General features: G+C 39.3%; 2 protein-coding genes across 20 annotated transcripts in view; both read right to left on the bottom strand.

Annotated features, from left to right (window-relative positions):
• The window catches only part of ptprt (protein tyrosine phosphatase receptor type T), a 311398-nt gene that overhangs the window by 39590 nt on the left and 253899 nt on the right, over window positions 1-17909 (bottom strand). The window contains exon 1 of one of the 18 annotated variants that reach the window (XM_078948034.1): window positions 11610-11663. The exons of the other annotated variants lie outside the window; for them this stretch is intronic. The gene's annotated coding sequence lies outside the window, so the exon portion shown is untranslated. Of the gene's footprint in view, window positions 1-11609; window positions 11664-17909 lie in introns of those variants that run through there. 18 annotated transcript variants of the gene reach the window in all.
• Window positions 453-6486, bottom strand: LOC111948006 (uncharacterized). Of its 2 annotated transcripts, XM_078948036.1 has the most exons (5): window positions 6274-6486; window positions 5483-6124; window positions 4117-4260; window positions 1854-2174; window positions 453-1653 (listed from the first exon to the last, which is right to left on the bottom strand). In XM_078948036.1, exons 1-5 carry the CDS (start codon window positions 6361-6363, stop codon window positions 595-597), a joined length of 2256 nt encoding a protein of 751 aa, XP_078804162.1. In that variant the 5' UTR covers window positions 6364-6486; the 3' UTR covers window positions 453-594. The 2 variants fall into 2 exon arrangements, with proteins under 2 accessions (XP_078804162.1, XP_078804163.1); XM_078948037.1 differs by lacking the exon at window positions 4117-4260.

Genomic DNA, 17909 nt, shown 5'->3' on the forward strand with positions numbered 1-17909 from the left:
TGTTCTTGTGACTGAATACTTCGCCACTGTCACAAGATCAGGCAGACGGCTGTATCCAAATGCAGCAGGTTTATTAGCTCAGCTGAAAGTCCACAAACCTAAATTACTTTAATCAGTCAGCCAATCAATAAAAGGCATAAGTTCATCCGAGGAGAGACGGTATGTTCAAAATAGTGGCGGCAAGGGTCCAGGCAGGCAACCAGAGTCTGGGTCAGAAGACAGAAAATCAGGTCCAGATACAAGATATGATAAGGAAGACAGTGTGGCACAAACAATACTTTGTGGTAAGTTCAGTACAGAGCTCAAGTATGCTGTGGCTGAGTGAATGAAAGTAAGGTGTGCACTATACAGGAATTGTGGTTAGAACTCCTGAGATGGTTCCAGCTGGTGACCAGAGGGGGAGACGGAGCTCTAAATTCGGACATTTACACCAAATTCAGACTGATAAAAAAATAAAATGTTGAAGTAAATACAACAAATAGTTCTTGAGTTTACTGCTAAATTTTTAGAAAGGAATTGGTGCCATAAGCAAAAGCCCAAAAACTAAAGAGACAGGAAAAAGACAGGAAAAAAAAGCACTGATTCACTGGTCTATTACAGAATATCCATTGTGTAGCAGTCACCTGACAGAGTGTTGTCCAGCTCTGCTCGAAACTCTGGGTATGAACTATATGTACATGGTAATTCAAGGACGGCACCGCAGGTGTGCGCCACTAATCTTCGACTTAAACCAGACAGCCTATTAAAGGTTACTTCGATTTTGTCCTGGCAAAGAACTGTGGACCCTGTGCAGAAGCGCAAGAATTTCTCCAGTTTTTTTTGTTCAGCACTTCTCACATACCTTACCAGATGGTTAAAGGCTGACTGCTGCTGTGGATCAAGGTTTTCAACTGTTGGCTTTATTGTTTGGGCCACTTTTTTGTTTGTTGGCTTTTTAGACTCATAAAGGTTCATGATGTCTTTTTCAGTCAGAGGTGGAACCACATTGTGGATGATGGAGTGGAAACAGTCTATTATAAACTTTGGCTCTTGAAGCAATACTTTATGTGCCATTGTTAAAAGAGAGGCCCGTAAATGGTCTCCTGAGGGCAGACAGTGTGAGCCCATTCTAGAAAAAAGATCCAGCAGGTCTTCTTCAACAGTTTCATCCATGTTGTTTTGGAGAGCTTTCTCAACTGCCATTCGCTCAGGCCCTGAAATAAATGTATTAAAGGACATCATCAAACGTTCCTCATCTACTGAACTGACTCCTTGACAGAAAGCAAGAACAAAAGCTGGTGACAGCTGGATTGGTATGATGCCATGGTCCAGATATCCTTTCAACCAAACTCTTCCAACAGCTTCCCAGTGCTCTTGCGTAAAGTCTGGTCGAAGTCTGGGAACTCGTTCCTCCTCCCCCTCACATTGTTCTAAGAAAAGCTCCCAGAAAGCAGAGTAGACTTCTCTGGATACACCGTCACTATCAAAACCTTTTTCATTGTTCAAATCCATCTTTAGCTTTGTATTAAGGACTTCTGGGTCCATAAAGACATCTATGAGATCCTGAACTACATTGATACGCCTAATTGAAACACAGCGGATGTCCATTACAGGTGGGGTTTGGAACACTTGATCGATATTTGATGATGCAGCTCCTTCACTCCACGTTGAATGCTTCCAAATTGGGGAAAAAAAGAATGAGTTATTAAAAATCAAATCATTATAAATGTATTTAACTTTTTTAGTAGTCCATTACAAATTTGAAGATATTAATCTACAGATTATAGTTAAAAATATGTAATAGAATTAGTTTTAAAAAAAAGATGACAAGTTATTAAAAAACAGTTCTAATGAATAGAAACAGCATTTCTTACCTGATTTGTGTCGAGAGTATCTGGATTCCAGGGAAGAGTGGAGTCAAGACTTGCTCCATCGTCGCCAGAGTGAGGTCCAAACTGTATTTCAAAGTCTTCAAGAGATGCATTGATAGCCTGGGCAAGATGAGGATTAGGCTCACCGACTAACTGTTCTGTCTCTTCATGAAAAGCTAGGATCGGGCAGTCATCTTCAACTTCCTGGTTGCTTGTGGGTAAATGTAAATTATTCCCATCATCATCATCTGGAGGAGGTGAATGGAGAATCTCTATGTAGTGCAACTCAGAGTGGGGTCTTGACTGCTTACTTGATTCTCCTCCCTGTTGATAATATTAAAATTATACTGTCATCTTAGTTTGTGAACATACATTTATTTCCATAAACATGCCACTTAATCTAAAGTAGAATGTTCATGTAGACAAGGGGTCGGCAACCTGGGGCTCCAGAGCCACATGCGGGTCTTTCATCCCTGTATTGCGGCTCTCTGTGGTTTCGTAAAATAACTATAATGTTCTAAGATTGTCGTGGTGCCTTTAACACCACTGGCATGTGCGAGCGGGCAGGAGGAAGAAAGCACCATAGAGGGCGTGTCTACAGCTGTGAATGCAGATTAGAGACCGTTATGGGATGGAATGTTCTTCTAAACAGACAGTGCATGTTGAATGACAAGTGAATAAAAACCTCATCATGCAAAACCTCTCCAGGTCATCTGTCGACCAGCTGATGTATGTTTGTGAGCAGGTTGGAACCACGCGAGTCTCTCGTCTTTGGAGCAGCTTCTCAGGGCTGACGGCTACGGTCAGCAAGCAGTAAACGGGAAGATTCATAAAAATAATTTTAAAAAACAGAACAAAGAACTGATGGGCTGAGTATTAGGTTAAAAAAAATCTATACATATAGACATTTTCTAACTACATTTATATGTGACTAATAACCTGCGTCACCACCACAACTCCCGCTGGTGTGTAATCGCAACAATGTCCAGACCCAGAAAGGACAACGATGGAGAACTTTGAGAGAATTGAAGTTCCTGAAGAAAACAGTTTAATGGCCCCTGGGCAGATATGTTTACCAGTGTGAGTAATATGTAAAGAGGAATTAGAAAACAAAGTCTAAAATGTGGCGAGACATCCCACAAAAAATATGCAGCTTTTGCCCAAAAACATCCTGGTCCAGATGAGAAAAAAAAGTTGTTTGTTGACAAAAATCTATTGGAGAAGCGGATTGACTGCTTAATATGTGCTAGTTTTGTGGACTCTTGGGAAATAGTTCTATTTGAACCCATTAAATGACAGAAGATTCAAAAAAGAACATCTCTTTAGAAACTCTAAAAACAAGGGAAATTATGCCATTCACTGGAACCACTGGGTTTTCCAAAGGATGTTGTGGCTCCCTGTGTTTTCATTTCTGTGGGAAACTGATCCAAATGGCTCTTTGAGTGGTAAAGGTTGCCGACCCCTGATGTAGACGTACATAGACAGACATTTTTAATTGTATTACATCATTGTAGGGAGCATTCAACTCAAAGCATTTACCCACTACCAAGAAACTTCAATGTAGTTAAATCTCAAGACATTTTCCTATGTAAAAACTAGGAAAAAAATAGCAAATTAGTTTCTCAACAAACTGCTAATGAGAAACTGTTTTAAAATTGATAGATATATCTTATTTGTTCCTATCTAGGGAGAGATTGCACAACATCTTCAGGTCTGGTCCAAATCATGGATCATGAGGTTCTGAAGGCATTTCTGTTGAGCTAGATGATGTGAATTAGAATTTTCTCTTTAGCACTTGTTTGACCCATGTCATCATGCAAACTACACGTCACTACAAAGGTTATTTTTTGTTAAATAGCTTTTGATGCATATGTTGGACTAAAGCATCAGAATAAAAACCTGACTCCACCCACGTTAAGCGGTCTCTTTGCAAATCAACTACTAATCACTGAACTCATAATAAGGCAAATGCATTAAATCAATAAAGGAAAATAAATTAAAACTTAAATTCAAAATTATAAAAGTCACAAAATTTTCATTTATTTTTTTCCATTTTCATGGAATGCACTTACGCTCTTGTACAAATGTGGTTTATATTTTTAAACACATGTACATTATTTGCTATAAACGCCTGTAGCTTGTACTTTTATACTTTGTGGGGTGTTTTTTTTGGTTGAAGCTATACTTTAAGAAAACACAAATGAAATATACAATATAAATTACAGACTGAGTTGATAAAATTACATCAATATGTGTTGGATCTTACTAGTCCATGATTTTTCTTTGTGAAGACACTGGGTGATGTATCAGAATCTGATGATTTGGGATCAAACTGATTGCCTCTTTCACTCTTCTTGGCGGATTTTCTGATGATGTGGCTTCTTGCAGCTTTTATCTGTTTTCTTCTGTTCTATAAAAGAAAAACAAAATTTTATGGACTTTTGATACATGTTAAAATTATTCAACATGTTTTATATGGTGTGCGTCTCAGCTAAGACTGTTTTAGCTTGATTTAGAATTATTCTGACGGTGCTAATATTTTTTATAAGTGAAAATAATGTGGCATCAAGTAGAGACTCCCCATGTGGTGGCCAGTGCCACCCTCAAAGATATGCTGGCCACCCCATGCATATTTGTAGCATATAGCATCTTTTGAATTGTTGTAACAGTTGTTGTTGTTGGCCAGAAAGTATGTATTTTATGAACACTAAGGCGCAGGCAGAGCTGCTGTTTCATGTTGATGTAATTTATAGAGGATGTTTTGTCGTTCATGAATCATGACATTGTCAGTAAAGATTGAGGGATGAGCAACAGGGTTATTTTAAAGTGTGTGAAGACGTATTTATTTGTATAAAGTAATGCTTCGAAATTTTAAATAAACTATGTCTATAAATAAACTATGAATAAACTAAAATTTCTTCTAAGTGAGAAAACGGCGCTGAAGTTGAGGACTAATAAAGGAATATTCTGCCGCATTTTTCACACTAGCATCACCAAGCACCTGATCAAAAACCAAAGGACCTGGACTGCTCAAACCTGGATTCTATGATATATTACTGTGAAAAATGCAGTGGACTATTCAAGTTTAGTGCTCTCGCGAATCGACAGAATGCTGGCAAAGGACATCAGAGAGGGAAGACTGGACTAAATTACTAAGTGCAATAAACAATAATATGTGCAATAATTCTATGTGCAATAATGCTTCTGTACAGATCGGGTCTCTGCAATATTCATTATCATATTTTACTGATATTTATATTTTTATACACCATGTAAATTTGTTGTCTAATTTTGACTTTTAACTTTATTCTATTTATTTTTATTTTCTTTATTATTTCTTCTTCAAATTTTTCTTTTGTCCTTTTTTAACTTATCCTGACATGAGAGATGCCAAAGAAAAATTCCGATGTACATGTGCAAACGGCAATAAAACTTGAATCTTGAATCGCAAGCCAACTTCCGCGTCGTAGTGAAAAGGACAACGAAACAAAAAATCTCAACACCGCTTAAATATCTGTAAAGTCTTTGCAATAGTTTGTATGTAAACCATTAGTAATCTACACTCTTGATATATCTGATTAATAATTCACAACAATATAATTTAAATACCAAAAATATAAATTCTTTCATACCTTTGCGGATCTGTCCTCAGAAGGTTCAGAAGGTTCGAAATCCGAAGATGTGTCCGAAAGAATGACATCTGTGGGAGAATCCTCTTTTTCCTTTTCTCGAGTGCACAAATAAATTCGCAGCATTTTTATTTTGGTCTGCTCATATAACTCATTTACTGTGCATCCAAGTGGAACCATCTTGTGGCTGAAATCACGAATGTCAAACTCGAAGTCACCCACTTCGCCTTTGGAAGAGTGTCCGTTTAAGAAAAACAAGTTCTTTCCTGTTTCCAGCAGCTCCTCCATAGTGACCGTCTTCTGGACACTCAAATGACGAGTTCCGCCTCCATGCCTTGTTCGGACCTGATGATAATTGCCGTCAGAAAAATGTAGCCATCCCATTTCAATCCGCCGAGTGTCTTTTGTTGCATGCTTGTTTCCAGCATGACGGCCTGCCATGTTGCCAGTGCAGGTTTGGTTTCGGTTTCGGTTTCCCTGAATTTTGTCTCTTACTCGCTGCATGAGCGATGACTTTGATCCTGGCCTTTCCAGCGCGGCGCTTCTTTGCTGACAGAACGCTTTAATGGCTAGCCGATCTCCATATCTTTCAATATATTTGGTTAAGTCCTGGTCAGTCATGACGTTTATCACATTAATGTCGATCTAAAACAACCCCCCCCCCGACACACACATACCAACACACACACACACACAAACAATAAAAAATGGTAAGCACACAGCATGTGCGAGAAAGAGACGTGAGCATCTGAAATTATCATATTGCAAATATTAACAGCAGTAATGTTGCTTACCTTGTCTTCCACAATCTTTTTGATGACATTGTCAGTAATATTTCGTGTTTTCATAAAGTTTACAAGGTCCATATCCTCAACTTCAGCCATTCTCTAGACAACTGTAGCTACTTGGTGCACAATGCGCAAGCAAGTCAACCATGTGATATCTTCTGAAACTAACTGGTGCGCACCTGAAACTAACTGGTGCGCACCTGAAACTAACTGGTGCGCACCTGAAACTAACTGGTGCGCACCTGAAACTAACTGGTGCGCACCTGAAACTAACTGGTGCGCACCTGAAACTAACTGGTGCGCACCTGAAACTAACTGGTGCGCACCTGAAACTAACTGGTGCGCACCTGAAACTAACTGGTGCGCACCTGAAACTAACTGGTGCGCACCAGTTAGTTTTTTTTTTTTTTTTTTTTACTTCTAAAAATTTTTTTTTACTTCTAAAAATTTTTTTTTACTTCTAAAAAAAATTTTTTTCCTCCATTTTTTTTTTTTAATCAATGGCCCTTTAGGGGCTCCGTAGTATGATGTGTGATATTGGATTACAAAAAAAGTACTGCATTCTGACACTGTGTATTGCAAGAGAAAACTTTGCACGTCTTTATGTCATTGGGATTTTGAAACCCAAACTCTCAAGTCCCCTGAGGAAGGATTGCAAATGAGAAAGATTCTGGTCTGAGGTCTTGATTTTCAATACAAAACTGTTTTTCTTTTCATAAACACCCTTACTAATGATGATCTCCTGGATCCCCGTGACAATTATTCTAGAATCCATCAGAGTCACGTAGCCGCTCTGGCTGAGTGGCCACAATGACGGCAGCGTGACTGTGCTGTACAAGTTACTGTCATCCGCCATCATCTTACTTACACTCATTTTGTAACTCACTCACATGCTCACAACCTGCAAAAACAAACAACAGGGGGCTGCATGCCAGCTGTCTGCACACTTCTTTTTCTACTCTTCACTTCCTTTTTTCCGCCTGCCTTCCGGGCTTTTTCCTCTTTTTCATACATTTTTTTTTTAAAGATGGCTCTGTCCACCATGGTTGCCTCTCCTCTGCGTTCCCCCTATTCCCTTTTCCTTCCTTCTCTCCTGCTTTCTTACCCCATACTGTCTGACTCCTTCAGACAGCAGTAATTACACAAAAAGAGTGTGAGAGGCTGTCATAACAAGAGAGCCACTGGCATGAAGCTGCAGGGAGGGGGAGGCCTCTTTCTGCTGGTTTTTGCCCAAGGAGGGGAGCTTCTAATTGGGCTGAAATGGCAGGAGGTACTGGCACGCAAACATTTCAGATCTGGACACAGGCCACAGGTTTCAAGAGGCTGACAGTGTGTTCCTGTGTGTAAGCAAGGAAGACAAAGAGAATAGAAGATTTCCTTTAATTAGTGCTACGTATGTATGAATGTATGTATGTATATGTGCCTGAGTGAAAAAGAAAAAAGAAACTGGCAGAGGTTTTGGTGTCAAACCACAAGCCCACACTCCACTGGCTGCAATACCATTCCATAGCATGATTAACCCGCAAAAACAAACTTTTAAATAAACTTGACAAGACTGGGATTCTCTAAACAACACAAATCTGTAAGCAGATCTTTAAACTGTCATGGATCATAAACTAGATGGAGGACATGCAGTCTCTGTCTCATGTTTCTCATGTTGGCATCTGTGACACCAGATTGGAGAAACAACAAAGTCATGAGGAACTGTGGCATCCAAGGGCAAAGTATCACAAATCCATTACTCATTAATGAGCTCCACTGTTTGGCTCAGTCTCCATAACCTTGCAGCTCCTCCCTCTCCTTTCCTGCATTCAGCTTTGACTCTGTTTACTCCCTTTTTCTGTTAGATTTTTGTTTTTGTTTTTGTTTGGTGTCTAACATCTTTGAAAATCGTGTCAGTACCTCGCCAGCAACTGTAAAAAAGAAGTTTTGTTGGGGAGAACTTGTTAACTGGAGGGGTCCACAAAAGGCCAAACAAAATTGTTTTTATCTTGGACAGGTTCGCCAGGGCATCCGAATCCAGCAGAGAGCTGCAATTTTCAGACATCAGATCGGATTGTGTGTGCTGGAGCCTGCATACAAACACCACACACTAATGTGCCGGAGCCACCACAGCCCAATGACTCCATTACAGACAGAAGGAGCCCAGTTCAGACTCTCCCTAAGATCAAAGGTCATGGTGTGGTTAAATGGCATGAACCTCTGACGGCAAGACAACATAATAAACCAGCATTAAGAGCAGGAGACCAGATTCAAAGCTACAGTGCTGTGGCTTTTACTCAGTGAAAGCACCTAGAAACACAGTTTCTCGGGTCATTTTTATTGGTTTAGGGGTCAGAACCTTTTACATCCAAACATTTTGCTCTAAAATATTATGAATCAGATTCCAGAGGATTTAAGGTTTGGGGGTTTTCTGGGTTTTCACATGGTCACATTTTAAGCACTTAAGGAGAGCGTAGGTGTGTCTTGCCGTTCCCTTGAGGCTTGTTGGTGAAGGTACGTCGTTGAAAATGGAGTATAAGATTGTTGTGTATGTGGTAAGTGTTTTGTAAGGTATTCATAAGGGTAATGTAAGTTGAATGCACTTCAATAGGTGATGCCGTCTTACTATGCCCTTACAGCACACTTGTTAGTAAGGTGCAAGTACTGGCTATTTATTGACCCCATGCAAATGGCGGACACACGTGCCCACACCAACTGCGCTCAAATTGTCTTATTTCCTAGTTTCTAAAAGTCAGATTGCACACAAGGTGCACACACTTATCACGTGAACAGTACTTAGGGGACCCTTCTCAGTTCTTTAGATTTGTGGAGTCAAAAAAAATCTGCCTGTCTCACCTACTACCCTTTTCCCTTATCCTTGCATGATGTAAATGTTTCTACAACCTGTCCCTAGCAATAGGGAAAAAATGTGTACGAATATTTTTTCTTGAAGGGCTCACCGAGCAATCTACAACCTTCCCATTTCGTGGTGGCCACCTGCGTTGCCCAATTTTTCGCCTGCAGACAGCCCGTGTCTAACCGTAGCGGCAGTTGTGACTAAGGGTTTACTGCAGGGATAAAGAGGGTCACAGTGCCTTGCCTTTATGTTGCAGGACATAAAATGTTTTTAAAATATCTAAAGTCATTCCTGATTGAATTTCTTGAAAGTGAGTTCTAAACCCATGAGAACTACGTGAGCTGCTGGCAAACTATTCCGCGCAATAGTCAGTAATTTGAAAGAAAAAAAGAGAATATGGCAACATGAGCATGTTAAACACATTTTTAAAAAAAGGGAACATTTCATACCACATTTGACTAAAAGTCTGTGAGAGCTTAATGTGAGAGCAGTGTGATTTCCAGGAAAAATGCGCACATTTTCTTCATATTTTGTGTCTTAAGCTAGTCACAGTTTGCAGTTTGAATCATTAACCACAGATAAGTGTATTTGATCTCCTGTTGCATTAATTGTCAAGAAAATGTTTAACAGTGCAAGTGCTGCAAAAAAAATGATTGTTTTTTTACAAAGAAAAGTTTTTCAAAATTACGAGTTTTAGTTTTAAGTAAAATCTTTTAGTTAAAAGTAGCAATGAGAGGAAATTAAGCTAAATGAAAGCTAAATTAATAATTATTGTAAATTATTAATGTGTGAAACAATTTAAACATGCATCAATCTTGGTATTTAAGAGGAACAAGTAAATGCAAAAACTTAGGGAATCAAATTATAAAGAGAGAAAAAGACTAAAGAAGAGAACAGACTTATCGGATAAAATCCAGCTTCTTTTTTTAAAATATTGTCTATCAGAAAGAAAAAAAAAACTTTGTGAAGATGTTTTAATGCTTTACATCCACTCATTTCCCCTCCTCCTCTTGCCTTCCCCCTCAGCAGTCACTAAGCAGGGATTGGGTCTGTCACAGATACACTTAATCAGTTTATTCCTCATGGAGCTCAACTCACTCATGGCATACACTCCCCCTGTCAGCGTGGCTCAAGGCATTACAAAATTTAATAGCATGTGTGATTGAGTGCGAGAGGGAGTGTGTTTAAATGAGAAGCGTGCGTGTTAGGTTGAGGTGTTTCATTCCTCACTTCCTAAACTCTCACTTGTTCAAAACCATCTTCAGGGTGTGTGTTGACAGATTTGGTGAGGTTTGTTTTTTTGGTCTTCTAAGGAAGTGCGTGTTACTGTGCTGAAAACTACGTGTGAGAGGATGTTGGAGGGTATTATGGTGTGTAATAGCCTATTAAGAGAAGAGCACCCTGCAGCTGCAGCATCAAACAACACAGAATGTTGCCGTCTAACATACATCCGTGCAGCACACACACTGAACGGCGTCGTTTCCAGCTGTTTGAAGACTGTCAGAAGAAGGAAGAAAGAGGCAGATGAAAAGAAGAAAGGTGAGGGGGAACAAAGAGCAGAGTCTTCACAATTTTCAAAGTCCCCTGCTTAGTTTTTGGCCCACATGAACAGTGTCAATAAATAGAAGTTTCATTCACTAAAGGAAGTTGTATCATTTTAACACTGGAAGTATGAAGATTTAAAGATCCACTCCGATGAAAGTGTGTTTTGGTTTTTCTGTTGTTGGAGACAAAAAAAAAGCTAATAATTGCATTTCTATGTATTTATTGATTCAAATTGTTGTGAATCAGAAGCAGACGAAAAAAAATCCAGTTTGGAAAAAAGCTCATTTGTGACGTATAAAATGGGCTGGGCAGGCCACAACCTCTACCAATAAGAGAGCTCACAACTAAGAGGTGAATTTCTAATGAACTTCTGTTAATATGCAGAAACTATTGTCCTAGTAAAAGACCAGTATAATAATAATCATAATTAAAAAAATACCTTGAAATCTATTTAAAGTTAAGATAAAGATAGGATTGGGACTTTAAGTTGTGCCCAAACATGTGCTGTCCTGAAAACATTTCTCTGAATCACAGTCAAATTGTAAAGTAACATTGCAAATGTAACGGTTTGATTCAGAATTATTTTGATAATTAGGCTATGCGTTAAGTAAGGGTTAATGGCCAACGAAGTGTGCGGTTATTACTTTTTAACGCACGCCGTGGAACTGAAGTGCGTTAAAAAGTAATAAACGCACACCTCGAAGGCCATTAAACCCGCTCATACCATGGTCACTTAGAAAAGCAATACATATTAACCAGGTTTTAGTCCTTAATTTTTGTTTTTTTTCCTGATTTGGATCGCTTTTCTCACAAAAAGCGCGATGCGCCGCATCACGTAACTTATAGTCCGCGTCGCGCAGCACCACCGCTGCAGTCGAGTTTCGACGATATATATATATGCTGATCGTCCCGATGGCTTGAATAAAGCATCAGTTCAGAGAGAAAGTTCACCTCTTACCGCTTGTTTTTGTCCAGATGATGAAGCAAAACGTTGTTTTAAAGAAGCCGGCGCAGTGAAACAAAACATTTAAGCTAGCTGACCGAACTTCTTTTTTCACCGTGCAGTTATCAGGTTTTAATGCATACCCAGCAGCCAATCAGAATCGAGTATTCAACCGGATCATGGTATAAGATCTTTTAAGGATAAATTTGGCAAATGTAGCAAGTGTTTGTGAACTTCTGACAAGTACCCAGTTTCTGATCCATATTTTTTCCAAACACATATTCTTGAGTAACCGCCATGACTACCCACAAACTGATTTGAATCTCCAATTATATAAAATTGTAATTTGGTCAATGTTTGACTCTTATATTGACCAATGGAGAGAGAGAAAGTGTTAGTGATGTCCATTTCAGGAGAGCAATATAAAAAAAAAAATCAAGAAAAGAAGCACACAGTTTAAAAACAACTGATATGTACATTTTGTGAGGAGGTGCAGCACTTTCCAAATAATTGAATATTATAGAAAAGTTTATTCATTCCCATAAGTCCATTCGAAAAATTAAACCTTCATAGAATATAGATTCAGGGCCCACTGTTTAATTGACTTTAAGTATTATGATCATGTCTTTTCTTTTTCTCCTTTATGCGTCTTTTTATTTCCTTGTTTCTGCCATTGCCACCTGAGCCGATGTTGACACTGCAGGATTTCATTTCAGGTGGTTTGGTCTGCTTTAGTCTTTGGTTTGCTCTAGTGAGCATCATATGTGAAAGCAACCTAAACCAAAGGAAGGTGTGAACACTTGTAACAATATTACCACATTCAAACAGAATACACAAGAATGTTCAGGTGGGAAAGTGACCCAAACTGTCTCAAAAAGAGAAAGTGTTGGTGTGTTTTATTTCTCTTGACAATTATCTCAGTACTCCACCTTTCTCCTCCACCCCATATATATTTTTTTTTTAGTTTGAGTACATTCAGTGTTAAAAAACATTTGAGTTTTGCTTCTTCTGCATCCTCCTGCAGAGTCCCTCTTACCCCCATTTGCTTTGGAATGAGAAGAATGATTAACAACAATAACCGTCTAAAATATCAATATTACCTCAGCTGGAGTTAAAAATCCGACTTATTATCACCTTTATGTGGTTGCTTTCCTCCTGCTAGGAGCTGAAACTAAAATGATTTATTTCATAGAGGGGGTCCTGAGGAGGAGGGGGAAGCAGATGTGATCTGTATCTCTCTGAGACTTCTTGTCACCAGAACCATGTCACTGTTTCGCATAAAGAAGACGGATTAATGTGGATGACACACGTCTGAGCAGCAGGAGGAAGAAGTGGAGTGTGCTGGAAAATGTTTGAGTCTCAGAGTCAGAGAGCAGCTGTCAGAGCATTCCAAAGTGGATATTTAGTCTGGAATCTGTAGACAAACATATAGGTCTGTTGGTGGAAAAGAGGATGCCCTTAAAGGACAACCCATTCATAAATACAAATGAAACATAATAAACATTGGGAAGTTCTAAACAAGGGCTGGGGCATCACTACCAAATATTTGAATATGTTTAATTTGTTCACACAGTTGAAACTTGTATTTTATACTCAATATGTTGTTTAATCTATGTTAAATAAATTTTTTATTTGATTAAAAAAAAAGTTTTGAAACATTTTGAGATATGACATGGAAAAAGTGGGAGTTTTTAAGGAAAAAAAAGGAATTTCTAAAATTCTTCCATTAATAACAAACAACCATATATGTTCTATCAAAAGAAAAACAACTTTTACTTTAAAGAGAAAATGAATAATTAATTTGAATAGTCGATATTAATTGTTTACAAAAGATTATTTGAATTTTATTTACTGTACAGTATGTTTTAAAATGGCCTTTTAATGACTTAAAAGAAATGATCCAAAGAGACAAGAAAACTGTCTGACTATTTTTAATAATACAATTCTTGTTACTGCTAAATCACTATATGTTTAAAAAATGACAAAGACCCACATTTTAGCTAAATTCCTTGAGTTTATTTTTAAATACGCCAAAGCTGACAGAGGCTCGAAGAGATACAATGAGAAAGCAAGTACCTAAGCGATACAGCCAGATGCCCATACCTGAAGCAATGGAAAGTGCCAAACAAAGTCTCTTAGCCTTGAGGAGCCGCCTAAAGAGGTACACAAGAGACAATGATTCCGGACCTGCGAAAGTGAACGCTCAGTCACAGGGTCAAAACAGCCAAGCAGACCCACCAAGGCTACAAACTGAACAGTACTGGAAAAGTATATGGGAGAAAGAGACGCACATAACAGCAATGCCCAGTGGCTGGTCTCTCTGAGAAAAGAACATAGCAACCTCCCTGAACAGGGAGTGACCATCACAGTGGCAGACATCTAAGAAAGAGTCTCAGGTATGAAGAACTGTACAGCATCGGGCCCTGACATGAAACATGCCTACTGGCTAAAGAAACTCACCGCACTCCACGAGCGCCTGGCGGCACCAATGAACCAGCTGCTAAGAGATGGGACTCACCCCGAATGGCTAACGGAAGGACAAACAATCCTGATCCAGAAGGATCCCTCAAAAGGTATATACCAAGGTGATGCTCTGTCCCCACTGCTGTTCTGCATAGGTCTGATCTCCCAAATCCAGCACCCTGAGAGTGTATGTTAGCCGCAAGGAAGGAGGCCGAGGACTAGTGAGCGTAGAAGCCACTATGCAGGAAGAAACATCCAAGATGCATAAATACATCAAGCTCAAGGCCCCAACTGACAGTGTGCTCAGTGAATGTCTCAGGCAATGGAAAGCAGAGGATACAGTGCTGGATGACAGATCCTCATGGGAGGACAAACCCCTGCATGGGATGTACCACCGGACCATAACTGAAGTGGCTGAAATCAAGAAGTCCTACCAATGGCTAGAAAAGGCTGGCCTACAGGACAGCACAGAAGCACTCATCCTGGCAGCCCAGGAACAAGCCCTGAGCACCAGAGCAATAAAGACTCAGATCTACCACACCAGACAAGACCCAAGGTGTAGGCTGTGCAAAGAGGCGCCTGAAACAATCCAGCACATAACTGCAGGGTGTAAGATGCTGGCAGGTAAAGCATACATGGAGCACCACAATCAAGTGGCTGGAATAATATACAGGAACATTTGTGCAGAATATGGACTGGAAACCCCAAGGTCAAAATGGGAAACACCTCCGAAGGTGGTGGAGAATGAGAGGGCAAAGATCCTGTGGGACTTCCAGATCCAGACTGATACGATGGTAATGGCGAAACCAACCAGACATTGTAGTGGTGGATAAAGAACAGAGGAAAGCTGTTGTGGTGGATGTGGCAGTGTCAAGCGATGGGAACATCAGGAAGAAGGAACATGAGAAACTGGAGAAATACCAGGAACTCAGAGAAGAACTGGAGAAAGCATGGAAAGTGAAGGTGACAGTGGTGCCTGTGGTAATTGGAGCACTCGGGGCAGTAACCCCCAAGCTGGAGGAGTGGCTACAACAGATACCTGGAATGACCTCAGAAAGTCCAGAAAAGCGCAGTGCTAGGAACAGCTAAGATACTGCAGGACCATCAAGCTCCCAGGCCTCTGGTAGAGGACCCGAGCTTGGGTGAGAAACCACCCGCGGAGGGTGAGAGGGGCATTTTAAATATGTATATATCCCCCCCTCCCCCCAAGATTTAGGTTTTGAGATATTAATCTATTCTTACATAATAAAAGAGGGCACTTTCATTGTAATTACAAGAGGAATGTGATCACTCCATAAAGTGGATCATCTCTGGGAAATGACAAGGACACGAAGAGGTCAAAGAAAGAATTCCAACCCAACCCAGAGTAGAAAGAGCAAAGGAGGAGGGGTTGAAGTGCTGGTTTATTGCCATACTTGACATTTTTATAAACTCTTTCATTAATTCCATTCTTAATATTTTTGTCTTTAATTTAAACTGCAATACTGGAATTTCCTTTCTGTGAGGAATTAAAAGATATACACAAATGTATTTCCATTAAAAATTCCATCAAGTTCGATTTAATAGAGTCAGATTTCTGAAAGCTTTTAAAATATTACTGTGGGAAGTTTGCTGGCTTGGTGGGGAAAAGTCCCCGGCATTAAATAAATTAAGTAAACTAATGGAAATTGAGCCGGTTTAGCTCGTGCTGGTTTGCAGCGCCTTCCGTCCGTGAAACCCGGGTTCGACTCCAGGCTGTTCCCTGTTCCCTTCTCTACCTCTGTGCCGGTCCCAAGCCCGGTTTGAGAAGGTTGCGTCAGGAAGGGCATCCGGCGTAAAACATTGCCAAGTTTACCATGCGACTTGTTCGCTGTGGCGACCCCTGATGGGAAAAGCCAAAAGAGAAACAAACTAATGGAAATTACAGCCTAAAAAAATAACAGCTGTTTTATACATTTACCCTCTTCGGCCCATTACATATAAAGAAAACACTGTTTGGGGTTCATGCCTTGTTCTGGCTTTTAAAACCTCCTGATGAGAAGGAGTCTTACAGGTTCTGGAATTATTAGGTACAAATGATCCAGATTATAGCAGCTTTGCTTAGCTGTAAGATCGTCTGATGACTACTTTGTTGCATGATCTGCAAACATCAGAGTTGTAAAAAAACAATGACGTAAAAAAAACTAATGTATGACGACAATCCCATATTAGTCCCCCCTGTTTTTTTTTTTTTTTAAGTTTTGATCTCCTTGTAAGATAGCAAAAACTGAATTCTTTTCATTTTTAATAACTCATGCAGGTGTGTTTGATAAAAAAAAAGAATAAAAAAATGAGGGAAAGAAACCTAGATAATGGATGTGGATCCAAACTGTTGCAGTGTCAAGTTTCCAAGCAGAATAATGAAGTATATCTAATTAACTTATTAAGATTACAATGTGATTACAATAATTATAGTCTGTAAGGACTGAATAATAACTGTGGTGACTCTTAAAGATGTCAGTTAAAAGAACATTAACTTTTTTAAATAAATACTATTATGTACAAACTAACAAACTTTTTTACGTGATTAATCAATAATAAAAATATGTGGCAATTAGACTGGTAAAAATGTAAAGCAAAATTTTTCTTTTAAATAGAAACTGAAGCTAGTGATAGAATTAATTAAAGCTGTGAATGACGTATGGCCCACAGGCGCTACCTGGCCTTGCCATCACTCTACAATGACTGCTAAATGTACCTTACACTTTAATAAGTTAAAAAAAATAAAAAATAAAATTCAAAATGGCGGCTTTTCTGTTGGTGTAATCATTGCAACTGTTCATTAAATATTTTTGGGGGTTTCCTGAGGGTGATGAACAGATATGTGTAGTTTTTAGAAGAATCTGCAAAAATTAACTTTGGGATTTCCTTGGCAACTGAGGTTTCTGGTTCACCACGCCCAGATTTTTCATTTGTTCATATCACATGTCATATCATTTCATTCAGCTTGAGCCAAGGACTCGTGTCTTAAAATTTCACAATATTCCAGTGGAAAATGTGCGAGCAACAGGTGGACACTGTTTTTTTGCTAATGCTGTTAAAAATCTATAACTTCTAAATCCATAATTTTTATCCAAGTCGCGGCTCAATCATATTCGAGGAGTTAGGAGGCTGTAGATCTAAATCCCTACGACAAATTTTTATTTATTTACAGTACAAAAGGTGATTTTCTTTTTTGAAGATCGCAGCTACTTTCCTAGGTCAAAGGTTCTGTTCTTGGATTTTAAACTATTTTTTAAACCTCATTAGAAATTTTGGCCCCATTCATTTTTTTGACATTTTTCCATGTTTTTTTAGGGGGGGGGGGGGGGGGGGGGGGGTAACAATGCCCAAATTTTATTTTTGACGGGTGACAAAAATCAAATGGTGAGCTTTTGAGTATGTGACGGCTCGGAAATTTTCACTCAAACGCGCAGTAAGAGGAATTGCAAAAGCAAAATGGTCCTAGCAGTCCAGCACAGCTGTGGGCCATAAATACTCAGATTAAAGGCTAAATAATAAAGATAGCTGTTTTGGCATTTTCCCTTCTAACAATTTAGGAGACCCACTCATGATTTCAGTCTCTGATCTTAATTATACATGCATAAACAGTTAAGAGCTGATACATTTGCTCAATGCAACAGTTCTTGGATCTTCTACCATGCACTTGTGGTGGTTGGAACATATCTCTGGACATTTGTTACCAAGCCTGCTGGAGAATCAACTGGGATATTAATTCGTATTCATATCTATTGGTAGGAAGATAAACTTTTCCAATGACCAGAGTAGATTAACATAAAGCTGGTTAGGTCTCCAGTTTACATGACGTACCATCTGCTACAGAGTCTAGGCTCC

This window comes from Oryzias latipes, chromosome 5 (assembly GCF_053564925.1).
Source record: "Oryzias latipes strain Hd-rR chromosome 5, Olatipes_Hd-rR_3.1".
Taxonomy (NCBI): domain Eukaryota; kingdom Metazoa; phylum Chordata; class Actinopteri; order Beloniformes; family Adrianichthyidae; genus Oryzias; species Oryzias latipes.